General features: G+C 40.1%; 1 protein-coding gene across 2 annotated transcripts in view; it reads left to right on the plus strand.

Moving 5' to 3' along the window:
- The first annotated feature begins 202 nt into the window (after positions 1–202).
- Positions 203–26,732, plus strand: part of LOC140466835 (uncharacterized) — a 97,112-nt gene continuing 70,582 nt past the window's right edge. Inside the window, exons 1-2 of one of the 2 annotated variants that reach the window (XM_072562547.1) lie at positions 203–904; positions 23,730–23,828. In XM_072562547.1, the coding sequence (XP_072418648.1) occupies positions 578–904; positions 23,730–23,828 (426 nt within the window). In that variant the 5' untranslated portion in view covers positions 203–577. Of the gene's footprint in view, positions 938–23,729; positions 23,829–26,732 lie in introns of both variants that reach the window. The other variant, XM_072562537.1, reaches the window with a different exon arrangement.

Genomic DNA, 26,732 nt, shown 5'->3' on the forward strand with positions numbered 1-26,732 from the left:
CGCGGTCCTCGTTTCGAGTCTTTCTTTTTGGAAGTGCATCCTTCTTTGTCATACATTTTATTTGTAGCAATTAATAAAAAAAACCAGAAATTGCTGGAGAGGCTCAGCAGATCCGGCAGCACCTCTGGCGGGAGGGGGAAAAAAAAGCAGAGTTCACGTTTCGAGTCCAGCGAGCCCTTCTTTCCAGAACTGCACCCTCCCGTGTTTTTGAAATTTTTTTTTGTTTTGCATAATGTGTTTTGGGGCGATTTGATCTCTCATGGCCACCGTCATGTGTACAGCAGCACGCGCAAGTTGAGACCTTGCAGGAAGAAAAGTTTGGGCAGACCCCCCACTCGCTGGGCTTTCCCTCTCTTGTCAGTCTGTCTCTGCCTGCGGGAAGTGGAGCTTTTTGCATTTGTGTGTGTGTGTGAGAGAGACAGCTCGCGGGCAGCACCGCCGCGCGCCCGGCCCGTCCCGGGCTCAGGTTCCAATTTGGAACGTTGGGTCGTCCAACGGCTCCCTAGCCCCAACGTTTCCCCCGCGAGGGGGGAGGTGGGGGCGTTCCATTCGACCCCCTCCCCATTGTTCCTCCGCCATGCTCGAGCCGCTCGCGCGCTGGCTGCAGGTGTTGCTGCTGCGGGGCAGCGAGTGGCTGCTCGGGGGCGGTCTCCCTGATCCCGGTCTCGGCGCTCCACCCGCGACCGCTGTCCGCCTGCTGCCGGGCTCCGCCACCGCCTCGGCCGTGCTGCTGCTCGTGGCTGCCGCCGCCGCCGCCGCCGTTGTTGTTGTTTTCCTCCTCCAGGGTCGAGGCCACGCCGCCGCCGCCGCCGCCACCACCAGCCGGGCCCTGCCGCTTGAGGAGCGCTCGCCGCTGGAGGAAGCCGCGAGTCCTTCCTGGAAGAAGCCGAGGCAGCACGAAGAGGTGAGGAAGAGGAGGAGGAAGGAGAAAGCGAAGGTAAGGAGGGAGAGAGAAAGAAAGAGGGGGGGGGGGGAGGAGGAGGAGGAGGGGGGCAACCAAAATAAATAACAAAGAGCTAAAGGCCAGGCGTGGAGAGGAAATGTAGAGAACAATGTGCACCGCTGGACATTTCCAAAGGAGCTTGTGTGAGTTCTGACTGGACACACTGATGGGGTTTGGGGGAGGGAAGGGGGTGAGCTGTCTACACTCACCCTTAACTCACAAATAAAACACACACAATACCAACTGTAGTACTGGGAATCTCTAATACCACAGAGCTTTCACCCCCTGGGCCTGCGGGGTGGACATCGCAAATAGACATAAACCAACATTTAAGAGGCATTTGGATGGGTATATGACTAGGAAGGGTTTGGGGGGGGATATGGGCCGGGTGCTGGCAGATGGGAGTAGATTGGGTTGGGATATCTGGTCGGCATGGACGGGTTGGACTGAAGGGTCTGTTTCCACCCTGTACATCTCTATGAACTCTATAACTGCTCACAGATATCCTTCAACAAAGAGAAGTTGCTGGAGAAGCTCAGCAGGCCTGGCATCATCAGCAGATTTCTCTCCACAGATGCTGCCAGACCTGCTAAGCTTCTCCAGCAATTCCTTGTTTTTGATTCTGATCTACTGCGTACTTTTGTTTTTTTATTAACGGGATATCCTATATTTATTTCCAAGAGGATGTCCAGTAATTGTCAAGTCCAGTGTATTGGAAAAATACGTGGTTTGTATCTCTTTGTTCATGCAAGAATGTCTTGACTGAACTGTGTGGATGTGTGTGTGTGGAATACATTCTTTACATATAGTGGCTTGTGAGGAATGTTTACATAATTCTGTCTTTCACATCATCTGTGGGATTTATTCTGCAAATAAAATACCTGGACTACATCTCTTCCCACCCTGCCTCCTGTAAAAACATCATCCATTATTCCCAATTCCTCCGCCTCCACTTCCCAGAGTGACCAATTCCGCAATAGAAAATCCCAAATGGCTTCCTTCTTCAAAGACCAGAATTTCCCTCTCGTGGTCAACGATGCCCTCCAGCACATCTCCTCAACATCCTGCACCTCCGCCTTTGAACCCCACCTCTCCAATCACAACAAGGACAGAACTCCCTGAACCCCACCTTCCACCCCACCGACCTCAGTATACATCGCATCATCCTCCGCCACTTCCGCCACCTGCAAACAGACCCCACCATTAGGGATATATTTCCCTCCCCACCCCTGTCAACATTTCGGAGAGACCATGCCCTCCACGACACCCTTGTCAGATCCACACCCTCCTCCAGCCCTCACCCCACTCCTGGCACCTTCCCCTGCCACTGCAGGAATTGCAAAACGTCTCCCTCCTCACCTCTGCCCAAGGCCCCAAGGGGTCGTTCCACATCTGACAGAAATTTACCAATATTTCCACAGATGTCATCTATTATATCCGTTGCGTCCGTGGTCTTCTGTACATCGGGAAGACAGGATGCTGACTTGCAGATTATCCCAGAGATGTTCTCCGAAACACCCGCACCAACCAACCCCACCAACCCATGACTGAACACTTCAACTCCCACTCCACCCAAGACAGGCAGGTTCTGGGCTTCCTCCATTGCCAAACCCTTACCAACTGATGCCTGGAGGAAGAACGCCTCATCTTCTGCCTTGGGACCCTGCAACCACATGGGATTAATGTGGATTTCACCAGTTTTCTCATTTCCCCTTCCCCCCCCACCCCCACCTTATCCCAGTCCCAAGTCTCCAACTTGGCACCACCCTCTTGGCCTGTGTCTTTCCCATCGATCTGCTCCACCCTCCTCTCTAGCCTATCACCTTCTCCCCCACCTTCATCTACCTATTGCATTCTCAGCTAGCTTCCCTACCCCGCCTCCTATTTATCTCTCAGCCTACTGGCCCACAAGCCTCTTTCCTGATGAAGGCCTTACGCCCAAAACGTCGATTCACCTGCTCCTCGGATGCTGCCTGACCTGCTGTGCTTTTCCAGCAATACACTCTCTTGACTCTGATCTCCAGCATCTGCAGTCCTCACTTTTTCCTTGCAAATAAAATGTCTCTGCATACAAGTATGGGTGTACCTAGGGAGGTGCAGATCCTCAGTATTTTTTATCATACCGTATTAGTGTTTACTATGAACGAATAAAAACAAAATTCTGTAGATGCTGGAAATCTGAAACTGATGTACAGAATGCTGGAGAAACCTGTTGCCTAGCAGAACCTTTGGAGAGAAAGAGTTAATGTTTCGAGTCCAGTATGACTTCTTCAGAACTCCTGAAGATATTCTGGAAACATAGGTGTGAAATGTTAACTCTTGCTTCTGTCTCTAGAGCTGCTGCCAGACCTGCTGAGCTTTCTGTGTTACTTTCAGTATTGACCATGATCATGCAACTCAGCAGCCTTTAGCCATTTTTTAATTTAACCTATTTTTCTAATCAACCTGTTCAGAGATGTTATTCTGGACCTCTGGAGCAGGTAGGACTTGAACCTGGGACTCTTAGTCCTGACAGAAGGACAATACCACTATGCCACAAGAGGGCCGATAGCAGATCGCCTTCCCCAAAGGGGGCATTAATGAACTCCAGTGGGGGGTTTAAATGATGATCAATGATAGTTTTTCATGGTCTATGTGACAAGCTTCCAATCCTATATTCATTCATCAGATATAAGTCCCACCAGAGGTCCTGGTGTGATTCAAACCCCAATGGTGGTGGGTGAGGGAGGATCTGGATTACTAGCCTAGTGACATTATCACTGGGCCACTGCCATAATAATACACTTTCCACATGGGAAGAAGAGATTAATCACGTTCAGGATGTCAGTGATCAGTAACATTTTCACTTTTCTTTTGACACTTTGATGGTCATTAATGACAGTTTACTTAAAATTTTAAAAGAAAAACTACATTTTCATTCTGGCAGGTGCCAAAAGAGATCAGGATCTGTAGGAATAGTTTACCCTAGAGTGCTGGCTCAAGTTGCTGCTGAGGCTAAATGTCAGTGCTAATTTTACCGGCGCTATATATCTACCAAGTAAGTAATTGTAAATTCTCATTCCAAACCCAACATTGCAGTGTGAGAGATTGTGGTAGTTCACTGCATTGAACTACGGATCAGACAGGCAGGAAGGCTAAGATACATTTCATGATGTCGTGTGGTTAAGTGTGAGAAGAGTTCTCATTCATCTTAGTGTACAAGGGAGAAGTTTTCAGAAAACCATTGTAGAAATACAAAAATGGAAGCCAGTAACAACAGCAAATTAATCTATATAAATAGCAGATTCCTATGTCTAAGCATATATGAATATTAGGATTTGTAATTATTGCTAGTGTACCACAAGATAGAAAGAAACTTGCTCCAAAATTCATCTAAAGCCCTCTAAAAATCATCTGTTGGCAGTGTAAGTAATTGTTCTAAAAAGCACATGTGCACAGAATATATGTCATACTATCTTGGGCTATAGATAGCAAGATGAAGCAAGTTGAAACATGAAATGTTTATGATATAGAAAAAGGCCATTTGGTCCATTGTGTTTATGCCAGCTGAAAAATGAATTATTAAGCCTAATCCCACTGTCTAACATTTTGTCCATATCCCTACAGGTTATGACAATTCAGAATTATACCCAGAAACTATTTAAATGAGTTTAGGATTTTTAACTCTCACTACCATTTTAGGCAGTGAGTTCTAGACCCTTAATGTCTAATGGTTGAAAAATGATTTTCTCATCTCCCGTGGAGTGCTTCTACTAATCTGTTTAAATCTGTGCTCCCAAGTTATTGCTCAGGCCCTTCCCTTCCTTTTTCAGGTCTTTTGCAATTAATTGCACCTCAATCAACTCTCCCTTCAGCCAGCTTTGCTGTAAGGAGAATAACCCTAATTTATCAAATCTTTCCTCAGGGTTGGAACATTGGGTCAGTGGTTAGCCTCACAGTGCGAGGCACCCAAGCTTGATTCCACCCTTGGGCGACTGTGTGGAGTTTGCATGTTCTACCTGTGTCTACATGTGTTTCCTCCGGTTCGGTTTCATGCCACAGCCCAAAGAAGTACAGGTTAGGTGGATTGGCAATGCTAAATTGTCCATAGTGTCAAGGGATGTGCAAGCTAGGTGGATTAGTTGTGGGAAATGCAGGTTTACAGGGATGAGGTAGAGAGATGGTGGAATGCTCTTCAGAGGGTTGGTGTGGACCTGATGGGCCAAATGGCCTACTTCCATACGTAGGGATTCTTTGATTCTAGTTGCATTTTTCCAGTCCTGACAATGGCCTTGCATTCTGATCATTTAATCTGAACTATCAACATCCTTTCTCGGCCAGCATTCCAACTCCCCCCTTCCCATTGTGTAAATTCTACTCCCTCCACAGTTCATGTCAGCTCTGATGAAGAGTCATCCAGACTCGAAACGTTAGCTTGCTTTCTCTCCATGGACGCTGCCTGATCTGATGTGAACTCCAACGTTTTTTGTTTTAAGTACAGATTCTAACATCTGCAGTAATTTGCACCTACAATGTCCTCGCAAATTTGTACCCTGTCTAGTATAATTGCATTGTTTTTATAGCGGTGACTACAATGGCACACAGTACTCAAGTACTGACTAATGATGTATGCAGTTTCAACATAATCTCTTTCTTCCAGCTAAATAGTGGAAAGATTCCATATGCCTTCTTAACCACCATTTTGACCTGACCTCCTATCTTCCAGAATATCTGGACATTCACTGCATGGACTCTCAATTCCTTTGCACCTCCCTCTACTCTCCTACATATTATGTATTCCTTTCCTTTGTTTTACTACCACAAATACATTATCTCACAATTCTCTGGGTTGAATTCCATTTGTCACTTGTCTGCTAACTTAACTAGTCTGTTCATATGTTCCTATAGTCCACAGCTGTCCTCCTGTATTTATTGGAACACGAGCCGGGTGAAGCTCATTGACTGAGATCCTTGAATGGGGCTGTTAACCTTGGCCAGTCAAGGAGCCCTGGCTGACAGATATAAACAGGAAATTAGCATTACCGCTGTTAGGCGGTAGTGTAGAAGTAATAAAAAAACAGGAGTGATAAAAAAACAGGGGGGTCAGGGTAGAGAGGAAAAAAAGGAGATTAATAGTGGTAGTGTTTATTTGTTCCCCAGTATAGTTTTCTGCCTGTTTGTCCAATGTAGTGTTTGTTACAGTCCTTGCATGGTATTTTGTAAATGACATTAGTTTTGTTTGTTGTCTTATAGGGTCTTTCAAGTTCATTAGTTGCTGTTTTAGTATGTTGGTGGGTTTGTGGGCTACTATGATGCCAAGGGGTCTGAGTAGTCTGGCAGTCATTTCCGATATGTAGGGGAGAGTGGCTAGGGCTTCTGGACGTGTTTCGTCTGCTTGTTTGGGTTTGTTGCTTAGAAATTGACGGACTGTATTCTTTGGGTACCCATTCTTTTTGAATACACGGTACAGGTGATTTTCCTCTGCTCTGCATAGTTCCTGTGCTGCAGTGTGTGTGTTTGCTCGTTGAAATAATGTTCTGATGCAGCTTCGTTTGTGGATGTCAACAGGCAGAAAACTAGCCACCAGGATACATGAACACCAACTAATCACAAAAAGGCATGACCCTCCCCCACTAGTATCCTTACATATGGATGAGGAAGGACACCACTTCGACTGGGACAATACATCCATCCTAGGACAAGCCAAACAAAGACGCACGAGAATCCCTAGAAGCATGGCATTCCAATCGGAACTCTATCAACAAACATATCAAGTTAGACCCTATCTACCAGCCCCTGAGAAAAGGAACAGGAAGTGACTTCACAGGAAATAACATCATTAAAGGAAATGACATCACCAACCCAAATGTACAAATAGAAAGCAGGAATTTTCAGTAGTGCTTCGCCTGAGGCCCACTGAAGATGTTACCTCATGGGGTGTCGAAATGTCTGGAAATGAACCATACAGCTCAGTGACCAAACCTACATCCAAAACTTGATGTGTAGATATTTTAATACATCTGGAGCAGCTGGAACAAATCCAGACCTTGCTTAGAGGCCTGAGCATTACAACTGCATCACAGCCCTATATAACTTACAGTCTGCTAAGATTGGATTACCTCGTGTAATTATATGGTCTATCCCTTGCTCCTTTTTTAAACAAAAGTGAGTTTTGTGACACAGTGACAGTGTGTCTACTTCTGCTCCAGATAGTCCATATTCAAGTCCTATTAGCTGCAGAGATGTGTCATGACATGTCCAAACAGATTGATTTAAAACTAAATACAACATTAGTAGTCCTTCAGTCCTTCATCACACACTTGTATCCAGTTAACACTCAACCCAGAGAATTGTGAGATGATGCATTTGTGGAAGTAAAGCAAAGGAAAGGAATACATAGTAAGTGGGAGAATAGAGAGAATTGCAAGGGAAGTGAGAGTCCATGCAGTGAATGTCCAGATATTCCTGAAGATAGGAGGTCAGTTCAATACGATCGTTAAAAAGGCACATGGAATCTTTCCCTTTTTTTTTTATAGCTGGAAGGAGATTATTTTGGAATTGTATACATCATTAGTTAGTGCTTGAGTACTCTGTTCCACATAGGAAAATGGTGGACCTTGCACTATTTCCTCGCTGGCTTCTTTTTATTTCTGTGGCACATTTAAGCAGGCTCTGATAATTTATCCACTTTCTAGGATGCTAATCAAATTAACACTATTTTTCTCTGATTGTTTATCACATCCAATACTTTACACATCATCTCCTTGACTACAGTATCTGTATCATTCCCTTTTTATGAGCAGGCAGCATTTGTTAAGATCCTTTATATAAAATGTTTGTTTTGAAATCAGAATTAATTGCATCATTGCATGATTTGTCCAATGTCCGTTATATTCCACCCAGGATTACAAAATACATATATACTTTTTTAAAAACTGAGGATTGTGAGTGTTTACAATTCCCTTCCCCAAAAGGCAGTGGGTGCAGAATCTTTAAATATTTTTAAGGCAGAGATAGATAGATTCTTGATCACCAAGGGAATGAGAGATTATTTCCAATTGCAGGAATGTAGAGTTGATATTTAAAATCAGATCAGCCATGATTTTATTGAAGGGCTCGAAGGGCCAAGTGGCTTATCCTTATTTCTTGTTTGTATGTTTGTAAGAGTTCTTAAAGTTGGCAGTTTAATAGAATTCAAAAATTCTAAGCTATAATGCCTCTGAAGAGAGGCAAGTTTCTTCTCGTGCAATTATTTTATTAGAATGTTTTGACTCTTCCTCAACTCCATTGAATCCGAATGAAATTATGTACACAGTCTGTCCCCCACCCATTATGGAACATATTTTACTGAATCAGGTCATCTTCTGGAATGACTTATGCATTCAAATTTTCTCTGCATCCTTTAGCTACAAATTAGTTTTGCTCGGTAACTTGATGAAAAAGCATGCTGACAATAAAATGGTGATGGGAATGGGGCATCTGGGATTTTAGTTAATGGCAGGACAATTGGTATGTTTTCTGAAACAATTATATTTGTGGGTTAAAAAAGAAACGGGGGAATGAAGGAGCAGCAGTGAATTTAGCATGAATAAATTAGAGTCAAATCAGGGGCAAAAATATATTCCAAATGAGAAAAAAGACAAAAGCAAAATAAAAATAGAAAAATGTAACGTTTGGCATTTTTAACATTTCTTCTAGCAGTGTTTGACTGCAGTCAGGAATGTGATTGGACTCTGCAGATTATTAATGTAATGCACATCCAGAAAATAAACAATCACTACATTGCCATAAGGATGCTTACACTCTTAATTATTGCACTTAACTTCTTGTATTACGATTAAGGAGTAATTATTCTGAAAATCCAACAGTTTCTCAAAAATAGCAGGAATATTAAGGTTTGGATGTCTTTTGACTAAAGCAAATGGCATGGCACTGTAACTCAATCAGCAAGTTCTGGAGATTCTCAATTTGTAGCATAGCTTTCAATTACTTGAAGCTTCCAACTTATTTGCTTATTAAAACAGTATATGTTATTAAAACAGTATATGTTGTTAAAACATTATTTTTGCAGCCCAATCCAAAGCAACATATTTTCAAATCAAACTTGAGATAAGTTCAGTTTGAAACCCTCTGTGATTAATAATCGATTTCTACTGATTGGCAACAAAACCCATCAGTTACTGACGAGGAATCATCCAAATAGCATTCAAATATAAAAGAAAGCCAGCATTCAAAAAGTGATATTCTCTTAGGAAGTGGTTGTACCGAACTAATGAAAAAAACAACTGCTACTTTAGATTCTTAAAGTAATTTCTCAGTTTACTGCTCTTACAAAGCTTTGTTTTAGATGCTTTTGTCCTAATGTGCCAGATATTGTTGTTTTCCAGTTCTAATTTTTTATTTTGTTTTGGTTTGTTTTGCACTATAGTTTGAAGGTGTGAATGCCAAATTATGGGCGGATTGCATAAATAAACAGCAAAATGGCTTACATGGAATCTTACAATGGTGTCTCCTTTTCTCAGAACAATCCTTTTTTGTTTCTTTTAAACTTTCTGACACATTTGATATTGAACTCTCATAAGCCTTCATGATGTGCAGACCTCTTCTTTGACATGAAGTTAACAAAAAGACTTTTGACAAGTGCTAATGTACAATGTTGTAGAGCTAGCAGAATGCACAGAATTAGACCACTTCCTCATTTAGATGTGGTGGTTTGTCACAATTTTCTGCTGTACTTTGCTTAAAATGTACCATATTTTCAAAATGCCAAAGAAATGCAGGTTTAAAGACGAAACTCAATAATTTTTATTACCGGATTGGGTACACATATGCAGAAAGCAGGCTGTGTAAAGCAGCTATTTAAAAAATAGTTGCCCATACTTCCCATTTTGATCCAGGGTTTGGCAGGACATTAGATTGGGAGCCAGAGTGGAGAAGGCTGCTGGGTGGAAAGATTACCTGCTGTGTCTGGTACTGTGGTTAAATATTAAAAGTTATAATAGAAACATAAAATATTCCTCCTATCTCCATCCCCTCACAATCCATGACCTGCATTCACAGCATGCCCTCCCTCACTCCTGTATCCATCAATATGGCTTCTTATACTCTCCATGCCACCCATATCAATGTACCCATAACCCTTCATACCCCCATGTCTTGATAATTCCCATGTCCCTTTATAAGCCCAGTGCCAACCTTTGCCCCCACTCTGTGTGGTAAATAACCTGATATCCTAGGGCCTTCCTCAGGAGGCATGCTTACAAAAAATAAATTTAGTGTGTCTACTAATGATTTCACCCTTTAGAAAGAAGCCACTGTTATTGGTAAAAAAGAAATTTGATGCATTTAAATTCCTTCAACTAACCCCTTGTGTAAGCAAACATTTCACTCAAATGCTTCATCCCTTAACTGTTTCGTCTCTTATATAAACAGACAATTCCATTCTACAAGCGCTTTGAGTGGTCCATCAAAATGCTCACTTGATGGGCATCCCATTGTGAAAGTAATGGTTCTGATTTTCCATTTGCCACACAATAGTTATTCCAGTGCAGATTGGAATTGTGCATGGGATTCCTGTGAAATCCCTATCATAGCAGACCCCAAAGGAATTGCATGGGAAATTGAAGATTCCACTGGGCAGTTTTCTCTCTCTGTTTAGAACCCACTGAGAGTATCCATTTAAATCAGTGAATTTGGAGAGTTATGTAAATATTATTGAGGAAAAATTAGACTATTAAATGCGTACTGAAACTCCAGAGTAAATATTCAACTGACCCACTGCTTAAGTCATGTACTCCCTCTGCAGCACTCCCAGACCACATACAGACCCTGGACCCTGACCCGATACCCAACACTCACTCTACTCTAGACCTGACACTCTCCATCTCCTGTACTAAAACTGTTGCCCCTATTCTTCCAATCCCCTGTGCCCCCAACCCACCATTCCTCTGGACCTGACACACATTCCCCCACTCTGGACCTGATCTACAGCATCCCGCTCCCCAAACAATCCTCCCTTCCCCTGCTCTGGACTGGATCAGCCTCCTTTCTCAACCCACTCTAAAAGCTACATCTTTACCTGGCCATCTGACACCGTGCCCCTTCCAACCTTTTGGCATCCTACCAACTGCCCAACTACTCCCAACATGCTTCATATCTTACCTACCGGATGTCCTAATCGTCAACATCCTACCAATATGACACCCTACTCCTTGGCAGTCTATCTCTGACCCAGGGAGTAACTTTCCCACCTGGCACCTTACTTGGTCATGGTAGCTTTTGGCTGACTATAGCATCAAGAAGTCCCAGCAAAACTAAAGTCAGTAAAAATCAGGAGGAAAAGGTCTCCACTGTTTGAAGTCATACCTAACACAAAGGAAGATAATTGTGGCTGTTGGAATCAGTCATCTCAGCCTCAGGACACCCCTGAGGAACTCTGCAGAGTAGTGTTCTAGGCCCAATCATCTTCAATTGCTTCGTTAATGTCCATCCTTCCGTCAAAAGATCAGACGTGGAGATCTTTGCAGATATGTTTCATTTACTTTCTTTGCCACCTGCTGAACTTGTATGCTAATTGTGTGTGAATTAAGCACATGGATTACCAAATCACTTTGTGCTGCAGTTTTCAGCAGTCTTTCTCCGTTTAAATAATAATCAGTTCCTCAATTCTTCCTTTCAAAGTGAAAAACTTGATATTTTCTCACATTATATTCCATCTGCTAAGTTTTTTTCCTTTATATTTCCCTCTGCAGACACTTACTGCCATCCTCTTCACTTGACGCCCTACCTATTTTTATGTCATCCACAAACTTGGCTGCAGTATATTCACATTTCTCATCCAAGCTATTTATATATTATAAATAATGGTAGTCCCAGAACTGATCCCTGTGGCACTCAACTAGTTACAGGTTGCAATCCTGAAAATACTTCTTTATCCCAAATATGTGTCTTCTATTAGTTAGCCAATTCTCTTACCATAATAATATATTATCTCCAACACTATCAGCTTTAATCTTTTTCAGTAGGCTAATGTGTGATAACTTATCAAGAAATCCAAGTATTTTACATCTAGGGTCATAGAGTCCTACAGCACGGAGACAGGCCCATTGGCCCAAACTGGTCCATGCCAACCAAAATGATCGAGATGGTTGGGTCCAAAAGGAAATAGCTGCGAGACTGGGTCTGTGGCGGGTGGGAAGGAAATGACTAAGAAGGAGAAGCATAATTGACCTCATCCTCACCAGTCTACCAGCTGCACATACACCGATCGATGACCATATTGGTAACAGTGGCTACCCCACACAGTATTTCTGAGACGCAGTCCCACTTTTACATTGTGACTACCCTGCATCATGTGTGTGACACTATCACCGTGGTAAATTGTGCATCTACTAATTCGCTTTTATCTATCCTGTTTGTTGCCTCTTACTGAAAGATCTGAACAATATCCAGGTATGGGCTGATAATTAGCACGTAATGTTCACACCACACAATTAAGAGTCAAATTGAACTTGAAATGTTAGTTCCCTTTCTGTCTCCACAGATTGTGCCTGACCCATTGAGCTTCTCCAACACTTTCTGCATTGCTTTGCTGTTTTCCTAACTTATAAACATTATTCAAATCATTTTTGTCATTGTTTTCTCTCGTGGCATTTATCAACACGTTATTAATGAGTTTGGGTGGAGATTTAAAACACACTAAAATGGACGAGAGCCTCTGGGTGGCCTAGAAATCAAGCTTTTTTTTAACCCACACTCTCAAATCAGAAGACCGGTAGTCACATTATTGTTACTCACTGGATCTTGCTCTGGGTCAAAAGATCAGTGAATTTATCTGCCTAATAAAATTTCCTGCGTTCTACTGTAATTTAGTGTACATGGCACAGCTTGAGATGTTTTAGCAGAACGTTACAAGTTGTTATTGAATGAAAACATTTTTCCTGTACTGTGGTATCCGCCACATGTCACATAACCTGATCTATCCACTGTATTGTACCATTCCTTTGTGTACCTTTTTATTTCCTTTCTTGAAATTGAATGCCTTCAGCACACAGAAGCTTCATCTCTGTCACTGCAATAATTGAATTGCTACATCTGGTACTTAACCAAGCTCTAAATGAGGCAATGAAAATGTTTGGTTTAATTCTTTACAGAATGTATTCTTCACTTTTTCCACAAGTTAAAACAACAGGTACCAAATCGTATTTTTGTTGTTTTTGTTATCAGCTGTTCGTATTCTAAGTTACTCTATTCAGTCTCAACTACGATTCACAAATCTTCATTTTTAAAGTTCATTTACAGGAATTAGGCATTACTGGCCAAGCTAGCATTTATTCCCCATTCCTAATTTCTCTCTGGAGGGTAATGGGTAAGCTGTCCTCTTAAACTGCTATAATCCATGTGGTGCAGGTACACTCTCAATGCTGTTAAGAAGGGAGTTCTAAGGTGAAGGAAGTGACAGTGACAGTGAAGGAAGAGTTATATCTCCAAATCTGGATGGTGTGTGCCTTGGACGAGAACCTTCAAGCAGTGGTGTTTCTATGTATCTGTAGCTCTTGACCTTGTAGATGGTTGAGATTTGAAAGATGCTGTCAAAGGTGAGTTGATAAGGCTTCATTGCTAAGGCTGCTTTCAGATCGTCCGATTGTCTTGTTACTAAAGAACTGATATTATCTCTTCAACTCCTCATAAAATGTCCAGAAGCATCTAAGAGTTGAGTACTGTCTTTGGTCTTGCTCTTTTTTTCATTCATATTCCTGGGTGCATATTAGAAAAATCTTATGTTCAGATAATAAAAGTGAAGAAAGCAGATATGTTCTATTTTTAGTTCATTACTTATTCGTAACGTTTTTACTTAAGTGCTTTTGTTTATTTTGCAAACTTCTTTTTGGTATTCAACCAATTATATTCAGTGTGATGGACATTTTTAAATTTGATTCGTGATGAAGGGCTTTTGTCCAAAACGCTGCTCGGATGCTGTCTGACTATAATTTTTAAATTATAGTTGAGTGATAATAATACTTTAAAAAATTGAGATATTAATTATGATATAAAACAATATGGTATAAATTACAGTAAACTTGCAACTCCAGAAAGTAGAATGTTAAAATTTGACACATTTATCTATATATGTGTCAAGTAGCCTTTTCTTTCTCATGTGCTTTGTTTGTCCATTAAGCTTAAAAGTAATTGAGCTTGCCGTTTCCCAGTATTTATAGGGTATGTTTGTCTATTATTGTGTGGTTTCATCCTTTAAGAAAGGACCTTCTAAGTATTTTCTTCAGGAAAACATTTAATCTCTACTGGAGTTTAATCTGTGTGTTTTATAAATTACGACTTTATATATAGCCTTTAAGTGCTAAGAAATTAAGAAAATAGGTTCTTAATATTTTCTTCGATCATAGTATATCAAAGGCAGAAAGTATTCAACTGATCTGTTTCAAGGCATGTACCAATGCTGCTTTATAGCCCTTGCTGATAACAGTCCCTAAGAGGGATTGGTCAAGATCACTTCCTTTAATTCCTGGATCTCTGACCTGATCTGCTGAGAAAACCAGGTACAAAATCATTTCCTGTCTCTTGTTTGGTTTCTCTCCTGTAGACAATGATATTGACATAGGTCAATTAAGTAAAAATCTCCTGAACAAAACTCTTCTAAAGGTACATTTTAAAGGTGCAGTTTCATTTCTGCTTGGAATGAGAGGTGGTGGTACAGGGTACACACTGGAATCAGAAACCATAATAATTAAGTAAAGCTGGTATTAGCTCAAGGTGTTAGTGAATTTGTTGGTCCCTGGTTAAGATATTGGTTTAGACAACTTCATCAACAGAAGCCAGAACTAGCAAATTTGTACTTGTGTCACGATTGAAAAGTGGTGGGGGGGATTTCAACACCCTGGTGCGATGTTTAAATTTTTTAAAAAATCAAACCCAATCAAATTAAATCGTATCCTTGAATGTAAGTGATTCAGACATGCATAATTTTCAGGTGTGGGAGTGGCAGAGGGGGTCAACCAACTTTCTCCCAGAAGGTCAGTCATAGAAATATCTTTGTCAGGATTTGTGCTACGGACCTCGTGGCTTGAGTTTCTTGATCCTAAAGGATATCCAGTAGCCAAAGAGACTTGAGACAGCTGCATAAATTTCTTGACTTTACAAATGGAATAGCCCCAGAGCCTTCACCCAAAGCATTCCTGGCCCTTTCCCAAAACTAGGAATCCCTCCCTGCCTCCCCACACACACACACACACATGCACACACATGCACACATGATTCCAACTTGATTCATGTTATGACAACTGATAAATTTAAGTGACTGAACAATATGGATATTAATATTTTACTGAATGATGTTATCATCTTACTTATGGTTCATGCCATTTATGGAAGTAAATGAACATTGCCTTATTTTTCTTTTCCGTCTGCGTGTCAGTGGAATTAGAGATTAAATTCACAGTTACATAACCTGAGAACTCAAGTTACAACTCATAGAGATGTACAGCAGGGAAACAGACCCTTCGGTCTAACCCGTCCATGCCAACCAGATATCCCAACCCAATCTAGTCCCACCTGCCAGCACCCGGCCCATATCCCTCCAAACCCTTCCTATTCATATATCCATCCAAATGCCTCTTAAATGTTGCAGCCTCCACCACTTTCTCTGGCAGCTCGATCCATACGCGTACCACTCTCTGTGTGAAAATGTTGCCCCATAGGTCTGTTTTATATCTTTCCCCTCTCACCCTAAACCTATGCCCTCTACTTCTGGACTCCCCGACCCCAGGGAAAAGACTTTGCCTATGAACCCTATCCATGCCCCTCATAATTTTGTAAACCTCTGTAAGGTCACCCCTCAGCCTCTGACACTCTAGAAAAAACAGCCCCAGACAGTTAAGCCTCTCCCTATAGCTCAAATCCTCCAACCCTGGCAACATCCTTGTAAATCTTTTCTGAACCATTTCAAGTTTCACAACATCTTTCTGTTAGGAAGGAGACTAGAATTGCACGTAATATTCCAACAGTGGCCTAACCATTGTCCTGTACACCGTGACATGACCTCCTAACACCTATAGTCTATACTCTGGCTGATAAATGAAAACATACCAAATGCCGCCTTCACTATCCTATCTACCTGCGACTCCACTTTCAAGGAGCTATGAACCTGCACTCCAAGGTCAATTTGTTCAGCAACACTCCCTAGGACCTTACCATTAAGTCCTGCTAAGATTTGTTTTCCTAAAATGCAGCACTTCGCATTTATCTGAATTAAATTCCATCTGCCACTTCTCAGCCCATTGGCCTAACTGGTCAAGATCCTGTTGCAATCTGAGGTAACCCTCTTCGTTGTCCACTGCACCTCCAATTTTGGTGTCATTTGCAAACTTACTAACTATACCTCTTATGCTCGCATCCAAATCATTTATGTAAATGACAAAAAATAGAGGACCCAGCACCGATCCTTGTGGCACTCCACTGGTCACAGGCCTCAAGTCTGAAAAACAACCCTCAACCACCACCCTCTGTCTTCTACCTTCTAGCCAGTTCTGTATCCAAATGGGTAGTTCTCCCTGTATTCCGTGAGATCTGACCTTACTAATCAGTCTCCCATGGGAACCTTGTCGAATGCCTTACTGAAGTCCATATAGATCACATATACCGCTCTGCCTTCATCAATCCTCTTTGTTACTTCTTTAAAAAACTTCATCAAGTTTGTGATACATGATTTCCCATGCACAAAGCCATGTTGGCTATCCCAAATCAGCCCTTGCCTTTCCAAATACATGTACATCCTGTCCCTAAGGATTCCCTCCAACAGTTTGCCCACCACCTGTGTCAGGCTCATTGGTCTATAGTTGCCTGGTTTGTCCTTACAGTGGCACCACGTTAGCCAACCTCCAGTTCTGTACTATCAAACAACAATTTGAATGACAGTATAATTCTTTAATTTGCATACATCAAATGTATTTAATGAACTATTCTTTCATTCACGTTAACTAAAATATATCATTATATATGATCCAGTACATCATTCAAAACTATCATTCAAGAGCAATATCTAATCCAAATTCAGAAGAGGCACTAATATATTAGTATTTCGTTGCACACACTGAATTATCCAGTAAATATTTTCATATTTCATTCGCAACCAATTTAAGATTGTCAGTTGGCTTGCTTTGTGAAACACCTGCATATACTGGAAACTACATATATTAGTACACAGGGCACTGTTCTTTTCAGATAGAAAGAAAATGAACATGTACCGTGTCTGTTTCAACCCAATAAAATAGATGGCAGCCTTTTGCTGATTCATTTTTGAGGTCCAAGTAATCAGTGTTAACCTGCCTGGTTCAACATCTTAACAAAGTCTGACAATTAACTGTCAATCAACATTATTGGATGCATTCTCCATGGCAATCTCTACCAATTGAAGTCTAAAGGCCAACTAATCAGCACTGTAACAGCATTAGAAGGTGTTGCATTTCCCCTTGAATTCTTGTGAATTTTCCTGATGTGTGCAAACTTTGTGACAAAATTTCTCTTTTACAGCAATTTGTCTTTATGAAAAATTGTTTTCAAACTAATTGGTTTTCCATGACTTTGTAATATTATCTTACTGAAGAGTAAGATTTAAACTCTAATCTGCTAAATCTTAAACACTATCAACTTGCATTTATATAGCTCATGTAATGTAGTGAAATGTCCCAAAGTTGCTTTGCAGATGTGCTATGAAGCAACATTTGAAACAGCTATATGAGCAAAATATTGGTCACAGTGGTAACTTAGAAGAAGAAGGGAAGAGTGTAGAGCTTTAGGGCTAGTCTACCAGAGCTTGTTGCCTAGGCAACTGAAAACACTGTTGTGAGTGGCTTAAATCATGAGTGCACAAGGGACCCACAAAGTAGGAGGATCTTGAAAGGTTATAGGCTGGAGGATATCATGGGTATTAAGTGATCTCTCTTTTTCAACAACTTTAGACATCCCGTCAGAAATAATGTTTAAGCAGAAGAAAAGCAGAATGATATGGAGGCCCGTTTTGTGATGCAGTGTTTCCTGTGGTGGAACATTAACTACAAAAGTGCATGCTGTGGCCTGACAGCTATTATTATGAAGGCGAATTATTAAGTGCCCTCATTGATGTTTTTGCTTATAGCATTGTTTCTAACAGGATTGTTCGCCAGCCAGTCTTGCATGATGGACTTGTAAGCAAGAGATTTAAATCTATGGCAGTCGTTTAACAATATGAGAATGAAGTAGTATGAATATTTTAAGCTTGTTGCTAACCTGTTTTCAAGAGTCCACTTAAATACTACGTGAATATTCACTCTGTTTGATGAAACGTGCAGAAAGCACTTTCAAAATTTTATTTCCTTTTTTTGTTCAAATTCTCTGTTCCTTGGCACCTTCACAATTGGTATTCTGCAGTGTGCATTTCCGTTGTTAATTTCTGAATTCAAGTGCTGTTTGCTCATTCCTGATGGGTTTTTTGAGGAGAAATATTGCATGTTTATAAGAAAGGCCAACTAATGAGTTCTATGGGTATTTCCAGAATGCACTTTGTAGAGACAAATAAGACACAGACTAATTCTGTGTTGCATTCTTAGCAGAACCTCTGACAGCTACACAATCAAAACTCATGCAAAAATAATAAAGAATCACAGTCATAGAGTTATATAACAAGGAAGCAGACCCTTCAGTTCAACACATTCATGCCAAAGAGATATCCTAAATTGATCTAATCTCATTTGGCCCATATCCCTCTAAACCCTTCCTATTCATGTAACCATTCAGCTGCATTTTAAATGTCGTAATTTTACTTGCCTCCATCACCTCCTCTGACGGCTCATTACATACCAGCACCACCCTCTGCGTGAAAAAGTTGCCCCTCCGTTCTCTTTTAAGTCCTTACCTGCTCACCTTAGATGCCTATTTTAAAATTCATAAATAAATTTCCAGACAGACATAGGAATAAACTAAATAGGAGCAGAAGATCATTCACCCCCTCAAACCTTCTCTACCTGTCAAAAAGATCATGACTGAACTTTTAAGTTTTGAATTCTTCAATCTATCTGATCCTGATAGCCCTGATTAATGTATCTAACAAGAATTTATCCACCCCTGTCTTAAAAATATTCAGGATCCCTCCACCATCTTCTGAGGCAGTGTCTCAAGGTTACACAGCACTGTGAGAGACCAAGAAAAATCTCCACCTTCAGTCTTAAAGGAGATTCCTAGTTCTAAAGCACTGTCCCATAATCATGGACTGACCCACAAGAGGAAACATCCTTGCCATAATTTTCTATTTAAGACCAATCAGGATCCTTTATACTTCAGTCAAGTCATCACCAACCCTCCTTCCAACTGCCTAAATTCTAGTGGAAAAATGTCCAAAGTGTCCAACCTGCTTATTCAAAGTATCAAACTGATAAACCTCTTCAAATACATTTACATCTTTGCTTGTATTAAGGAAACCACAACAGCACACCGTATTAAAGATGTGGTCTCACCAACGCACTGAATAACTGAAGAGAAGCCGCTTTACTTTTACGTTCACTTCCTGTCACAATGAAGGACAGTATCTACTTAGCCTTCTTGATTATGTATTGGACCTATATATTAAATTTATGTGACTCAAGTGTGAGAGCAACCAAATCCATCTGCACATTAGAATTCCATAATCCTTATTCATTTAAGCAATACTTCGCATTTTCACTCTTCCTTCCTTCCTTCTCATTTTCCCACATTATATTCCATCTGTTAATTTTTGCCCACTCACTCATCCTATCTATATCTGTCTGCAATTTCCTTCTGTCTCCCTCATGGCATACTTGGTGTTGCCTGTGAATTTAGCTACCATGCCTTTGCTCCCTTCATCTAAGTGATTGAAATCAAAGTTGGGGCTGCGGCACAGACCTTTGTGGGACTCCAGTTACCACAGCCTGCCAATGAAATAAAGGCCATTTGCACTAAGTCTCTTCTGCCCACCAGCCAGTGTTCTATCTATGCACATATTTGCATTCTACCTCTTCCAACAATATGAGCTTTTATTTTCTGCAATAATTTTTGATGCGGCACCTTATCAAATGCCTTCTGGAATAACGAGTATGTTATATTTACAGGCACCTCTTTATCTACAGTGCATGTTATACTCCTTCAAAGAACTCCAATAAATTGGGTCGACATGGTTTCCCTTTGATCAAACTGTGCTGACTCTTTACAATTGCCTTGAGATTTTCTAAGAGCGCACTATAATCTCTTTAATAATCAATTCTAACACTTTTCCCATGACACATGTTGAGGTGACTGCCCGATAATTTTTCTGTTTTCTTCCTCCCTTCATAGAGTTTGTTCTATGCATGCTGTCTGCATGGCAAAAATGGGGGTATAACTATAGCAGTAATTTCTGACAGATTAGCTAATGTTTCTTAGAAATATTTTAAGTGACTGGAGAAATTCCATCCGGAAATTCTAAGTGAAGTTTTAGTCTGCAATGCTCACTTGTGGCAGTCAAGAAAACGACTGCTCTCAGTTTAAATGCCAGATTTTTGATCCACTTGGAGATGTTAGAAGTATGTGAAAGTCATCATGGTTCCAGAGGACTGTACTCTGCGCTCATTAGAGAGATAGCTGGTGGGAAATTTACCACTAGGGTCACCACATCTCACGTGAGAACTGTGATTGGGAAGCCAGAGAACTTCATGGTGATCTCCCAGCACTGGAATTGAACCCATGCTATTGGTGTAACTCTAAATTACAAACCAGTTGTACAGCCAACTGAGCTAAACTACCCTGAGCTACTGCATTTGGTGCACATTATTCAACTATTGAATGTGCTGTTTATCCAGGCCCATTTGTATAGTCAACTTTTATCACACTATAAAATACAAATTTGTGCTCTTTAAGCATTGAAAGAAGTAACAGATAAGCAGATTGGAAAGCAGTACACTACTTAATTATCACTGACAAATAAAATCGTTTTCCACATTAGGTATGGTACATTTTTCAGAACTCTTGTGGTGTTTTTGTTTCTCAGGGCTTTTTTTTATTCATTATCAAAAGTTTGCATACATACATGTCTTTTCTAAGGCCATTGTACCTTTAGATTGTACTGCATTTGTGTGAAGGATGCATCAATTAATTTATGTTTCTTTGCATGTCTACGTTTATGGCAGGATTAATGTTAATTAAGGAATTATTTGATGTAAATTGTGATTCTATTTCCTGGGAACTAGTTCAGTCTGAGAATTAAGTTGGGGAGGATGGAATTGTTCAAAGCCCTACTTGTTTTGTATTTGTCGTAGTAAGTATGTGGTTGTGAATTGCCATCTCCCGTCTCAGAAATCTCTATTCTGAGAAGACTTTGTAGACAGTTCTCCCAAGGCAGCTAATCTTTTGGATTTTTACCAGCTTTACCTATGGTCTTTGAAATCAAATTGGCCTGAAGCAGGCAAAGTATTCCTTTTTATAGTTGGTCTTGATACAGCAATGTTATACGTTATCTGTGCTGGTGAGTCAGACTGCAATTTTGAATACAGCGAGAGCTTGAGTTATTTATATCCCATTGTACCAGGTCATACATAGGAAAAATAAATTTCATTAGTATGATTTGAAAAGTAAAATTCTACACAGCAATGAATGTCAGTTCTTTTCTACATGGCATTGCTCATGCAATTTTTAAAAAAAGTGTCATCTGACTTTATTGGAAATTCTCACAGATAAGAATTTGCCGTAGAACACTGGTTGAGGTTGCACTATGATACAACGAAGAACTGGGGATGCTGGAAATCTGAAATAAAAACAGAAATTGCTGGAGAAACTCAGCAGGTCTGGTAGTATCTGTGGAAAGAAAGCAGAGTCACCATCTTGAATTGGGTGACTGCTTTCTCTCCATGGATACCAAAGCAGCTGAGTTTCACCAGCAATGTCTGTTTTTGTTTGAAGTTTCACTGTGTGGAAGTCAGCAATAATCGTGGGCAATTTGAGTATTCCACAGTCATGCTACGTTGGCACTATTTTGTGATTAAAAATAACATATTCACAGTCCATGCAGTCTGGTGCAGCTGACCTCACAATCTTTTGATCCTTTTAAGTTTTGATGTCATTTATCTTTGTCCTTTAAGCCACATCATTAAACCTCTTCTTATTAAGTGCTCTGTTTTGTTGTTTGAACAAACATGTCATCTGCAGAGGGTAGGAAAAGCTTTGTCATCATTATATTCTAATAATGATTAAAGAATGAGGAACAAGACCAGACTACTCAGCCCTTTGAACCACCTCTGCCATTCAATATTATGGCTGATCAGATGTAAACTTCAACTCTGCATTCCTGCATGCCCCCAATAAAACATCGTAAAACACAATTTTGTTATACTCATTAATAAAACGTAATTTCCTTTACCTAGTTTTTCAAAAGTGCACTTTCTAATGTATCTCCAGGAAATGTAGTTGTAGAATAATTAAATAGAAAATACTTCACACAAGAAATTTCAGTAATCTCTTTTAATAAGTCTGATTTTTTTGCAGCTTGGCATAGAAATATTTTATTAGCGTATTGACTGAAAGAACAGCTATCTGTATAGGTATAAAAAGAAATCTCATTGACCTTAAGCTTACAATCACATCATGGTTTACAACAGCTTCAAGATAATCAAACCACATAGGCATACTCTGTTTTGATCCACTTTTGTTCGTATTCTAATATAAATGTGCTCGAATCTTAAGTTTTCTGAGCTATTCTAAGATAGAAACCAATGCCACTTTCAAATGGATCAATTCAAATGCACTGCATCTAAAATAGCTGTCTCAGTATCAGATTGGCTTTTGAAATATGTCCATTTTTAACACTTTTTTTAACATTTATGTTTGTACTACGAAGTACATCTTAAGTATTTTGCAGTTGGTGCATCCAAATCTGATTTTTGGTTTGGAAGCCGTATTGCTGGTACTCCAATAAATTAATTAAAATTAAAAACTAATTGTTCAGTAATAAAAGCTCAGTAAAATTAAGTTTTCATAGCGTATACAGAATACGAAAGTCTCAACTTGTGAGGAAGAGTAAACTTGCAGTTTATCGGTAAGTTCTATCAGGGATTTAATAGAAACTTAGTGGGCGAATGTGAAATCATTACAGCATGCAGTTGAATGAAAAGAATAGAAGTTTTTAAAGGGCAGCTGGGTAAGCATGTGAAGCAGAAGAGAGGAGTAGAGGATTATGTTGGTAGAATTAGAGGAGAAAGATTGGAAGGTGTGTGAGTGGAATGTAAACCTTAGCTGGTGGACTGAGTGAGCGAAGTGACTTGTTTCCGTACTATGTGACGTTTGCAATTATGTAAGATTTCCTCTGATATCCTAATGTCCTCTGATATTGCAAGAGTTGGTTAGTTTTTCTGTGGTCAGTAATTCATTTATTAGTGAGCAGTATTTCTGATAGTGATTTCAAACAGCAAAGTTGTTTCTGATTAATTTGCTTTTAAAATACATTACTTCATTTTTAAAAAAAATGATCCAAGGCATCTGAATGGGTATATGAATAGGAAAGGTTTAGAGGGATAGGAGCCAAATGCTGGAAAATGGGTCTGGATTTATTTAAGATACCTGGTTGGCATGGATGAGTTGGACTGGAGGGTCTGTTTTTGTGCTGTACATTTCTCTGACTCTGAGTCTTTCCAGTATGAGATTCTGCTTTTAATAATTAAAGTAAGAGAATTGTCTGTATTTCCAAAGGCAGACTTTTATTTTGCCATATACTGTACTTAATGTTTTTGTTGGAAAATGAATCAATCTTCTACTCTTCTTCTGCATTTCTTTCAAGGTACCACTGAATGGACATCCTCCCCTTTCAAATGACATAGAGCTAATTGTTGCAGAAGAAGCAAAAGAGTCACAAGCTACAGAGAAGAAAGCTCTTAAGGTACGCTGAAGGCATCATTATTCAATTTATCCTTAAATTGAGCTTTTTCACTGTTGATTGAAAATGTCCGTGGACATTATATCTGTGTTAGAATAGAAGGTGCCAATTCCAAGGTTGAGAGAAAGTTTCAATGCTGTGAAAAAGAAAGAGAATATGTAATTGTAAATCAGTGACAAAGGAGTTATAAGTTTTAAAATCTCAAATGAGATGTTATAAATTTCTTCATGCAGTATGCTGTTAGTGCATAAATACTTTACTATGAAGTATAATTGAAACAACAATCACTATTGAATTGTCATTGAGGAGAGATTAAGTCCAGTAGGCCTACATTCCTTACAGTTATGAAGAATGAGAGGTGATTTCATTGATACAGAAAATCCTTAAGGAGTTTCACAGAATAAATGCTCAGAAGTTTTTTTACCATACTGGTGAGTGTAGATATTAGGAGTTTGCATTCTCATATAGAGGGTCGGCTGGCTAGAACTGAGATGACAAGAAATTTCTTTGCTCACTGAATCTTTGGTTTTTCCCACCTTCAGAGAGCTGTGCATGCTTAGTTATTGTGTTTATTAAAGACAGAGGTCACGTAATTTTAGAATGCTAAGGAAATTAAGGAGCATGAAGATAATTTGGGAACATAGAGTTGAAGTAGATCAACCATAACCTCGCTGTACGGTAGAGCAAACCCCAGAGGTCAACTGGCCTGCTCTTACTCCTGTTTCATATGTATCTTTTAAGGGAAGAATGGATAAGCATTTGAGGTAGATTCATATCTAGAGTGTGCAGAAAGAGCAGGTCCATTGCTTTTATTTTAGTTTTCGATTGCTGCATCAACCACAAAATGATGAGTGTAAAGACACAATGAGACCGTGTTTTTTATTCTTTATATGAAAAGACTTGATTAAAATCATATGATGTTCCCTTTCTTCTCTTAGAAGCTTGGTTCTGCCAGCATTAAAATGCATTTAAGTAGCACATCAGCTGTTTGGGTGAACCTACATTATTATGAGTTTGCAGGGCATAAGCAGAACAGCTGCATGAATCTTTTGCAATTCTTTAGGTTGTCAGGGAAATTGTTCAGATTTTTAGGGTGTTTGTATTTCAACTTCTGTCTCAGAATTGCATGTTGCAGTGTCTTAGTAAATACAATTATGGAGTTGATGATTTAAACGTATCGATTCAGTTCATTCCATCCAGGTCAGTAAGCAACTCGCCGAGTGTTAGTAAGGCAGACAAGATCAACAAATATACCAGTCTCAGTGAGACTAACTGTGCCCTAGTAACTTTCCATGAGATAGCAAGCCTTGTCTGTATTTTGTCTCAGATTTGCTTCCAGTATAATCTTTCTTTTATTGAATGCTGGTGACTTGAAAGAGTTTTACTGTACTCAGTCTTCTCTGTGGCTTCATTTGTAAGCTACTCCTTCAGTTAAAGCACCACCTGCACAAACTCTTCAAAATTGTCAATATTAGCACTTATTTTCTTACTATTGTAGTTGCTTCTTATAGATCAGGTAAATGATAGACAACACCTTCCAATAACCTGAACTTTTGGAGATGAGCTTCCAGTGCTAGTTGAGGCTAAACTTTTCTGTTAGATATATACTGAGACATTACTGCAGCTTCATTAAAATTTTATTACATTTGCTTTGGCAAGTGTACACAGAGGTAAAAACAATGACTGCAGATGCTGGAAACCAGATTCTGGATTAGTGGTGCTGGAAGAGCACAGCAGTTCAGCATCCAAGTAGCTTCGAAATCGACGTTTCAGGCAAAAGCTCTACAGCATGGTTGTGCTGCGGCTTTCAGGGATACAATGAGAAAGATATGTATTGACTAGACAAGGAGAGACCGAGCTGATTTAAATTTTATTTAATTGGCGTTGTGAATGTGAGACAGGTGAGGGCTGAGGGAACAGGACAGTAACCTTGATGGTGGGAGTCAGTTCTTAAAGAATTTATAAAACCTACCAGAACTTAAATTTATTTTTGTTTGGAAAATCTGGTCAGTGCATTGTCCATGTTCCTAGTTCTTCTGTGATTATTGTTTGATTTCCTCTTGAAGAACATTTTTTAAAAACGTCTGATCTGCAAACCCATAATCATGAAACGACCAGGTTGAAAACATGTTATAAGTATTAGATTGATTTTGAGTAATTGTTGCTGACTAGCTCTTTCACTGTTAGGCTTTTTAAGTGTCACATATCATTGCCACCTGCTCAATTGCAAGTGTAGGATTTCAGAGCATTGAATAAATTTGCTTGACAAGTTTGTTTTTATCAGTCAGTGAACTGAACGATTTTACTGTGCTTGTCTCAAGGTCAAGAGAAAATTGAGATCCAGACTGTCTCTGAGTCAAGGAGAAAGTGAGGACTGCAGATGCTGGAGATCAGAACTGAAAATGTGTTGCTGGAAAAGCGCAGCAGGTCAGGCAGCATCCAAGGAGCAGGAGAATCGACGTTTCAGGCATGAGCCCTTCTTCAGAAATGAGGAAAGTGTGCCAAGTGAGCCTGCTTTGCACACATTCCTGAAGAAGGGCTCATGCCCGAAACGTCGATTCTCCTGCTCCGTGGATGCTGCCTGACCTGCTGCGCTTTTCCAGCAACACATTTTCAGCTCTATCTCTGAGTCAAGCCCATTCTCCTGACAGGCGATATATAATCTGTTCCTTCACACCAATACATTTTTCTGAGGAATCATTCTGCAAATGTCTTGTAGCTTTCTAGCAAGACTGTAGAATGTCTACTCGATCTTACATTTTTTGACCAGATGCAAGCCATCTCTCGGCTATTGCATGGCAATATTCATTCTTAACTCCTAAAGCAGCAGGTAGTCTTGCAGCTGTTGTTTGAACGAGTTATTCAACATGTTAGTTGCTTCAGCTGAGAATCTATTCCACTTCATTG

Source organism: Chiloscyllium punctatum, chromosome 3 (assembly GCF_047496795.1).
Source record: "Chiloscyllium punctatum isolate Juve2018m chromosome 3, sChiPun1.3, whole genome shotgun sequence".
Taxonomy (NCBI): Eukaryota; Metazoa; Chordata; class Chondrichthyes; order Orectolobiformes; family Hemiscylliidae; genus Chiloscyllium; species Chiloscyllium punctatum.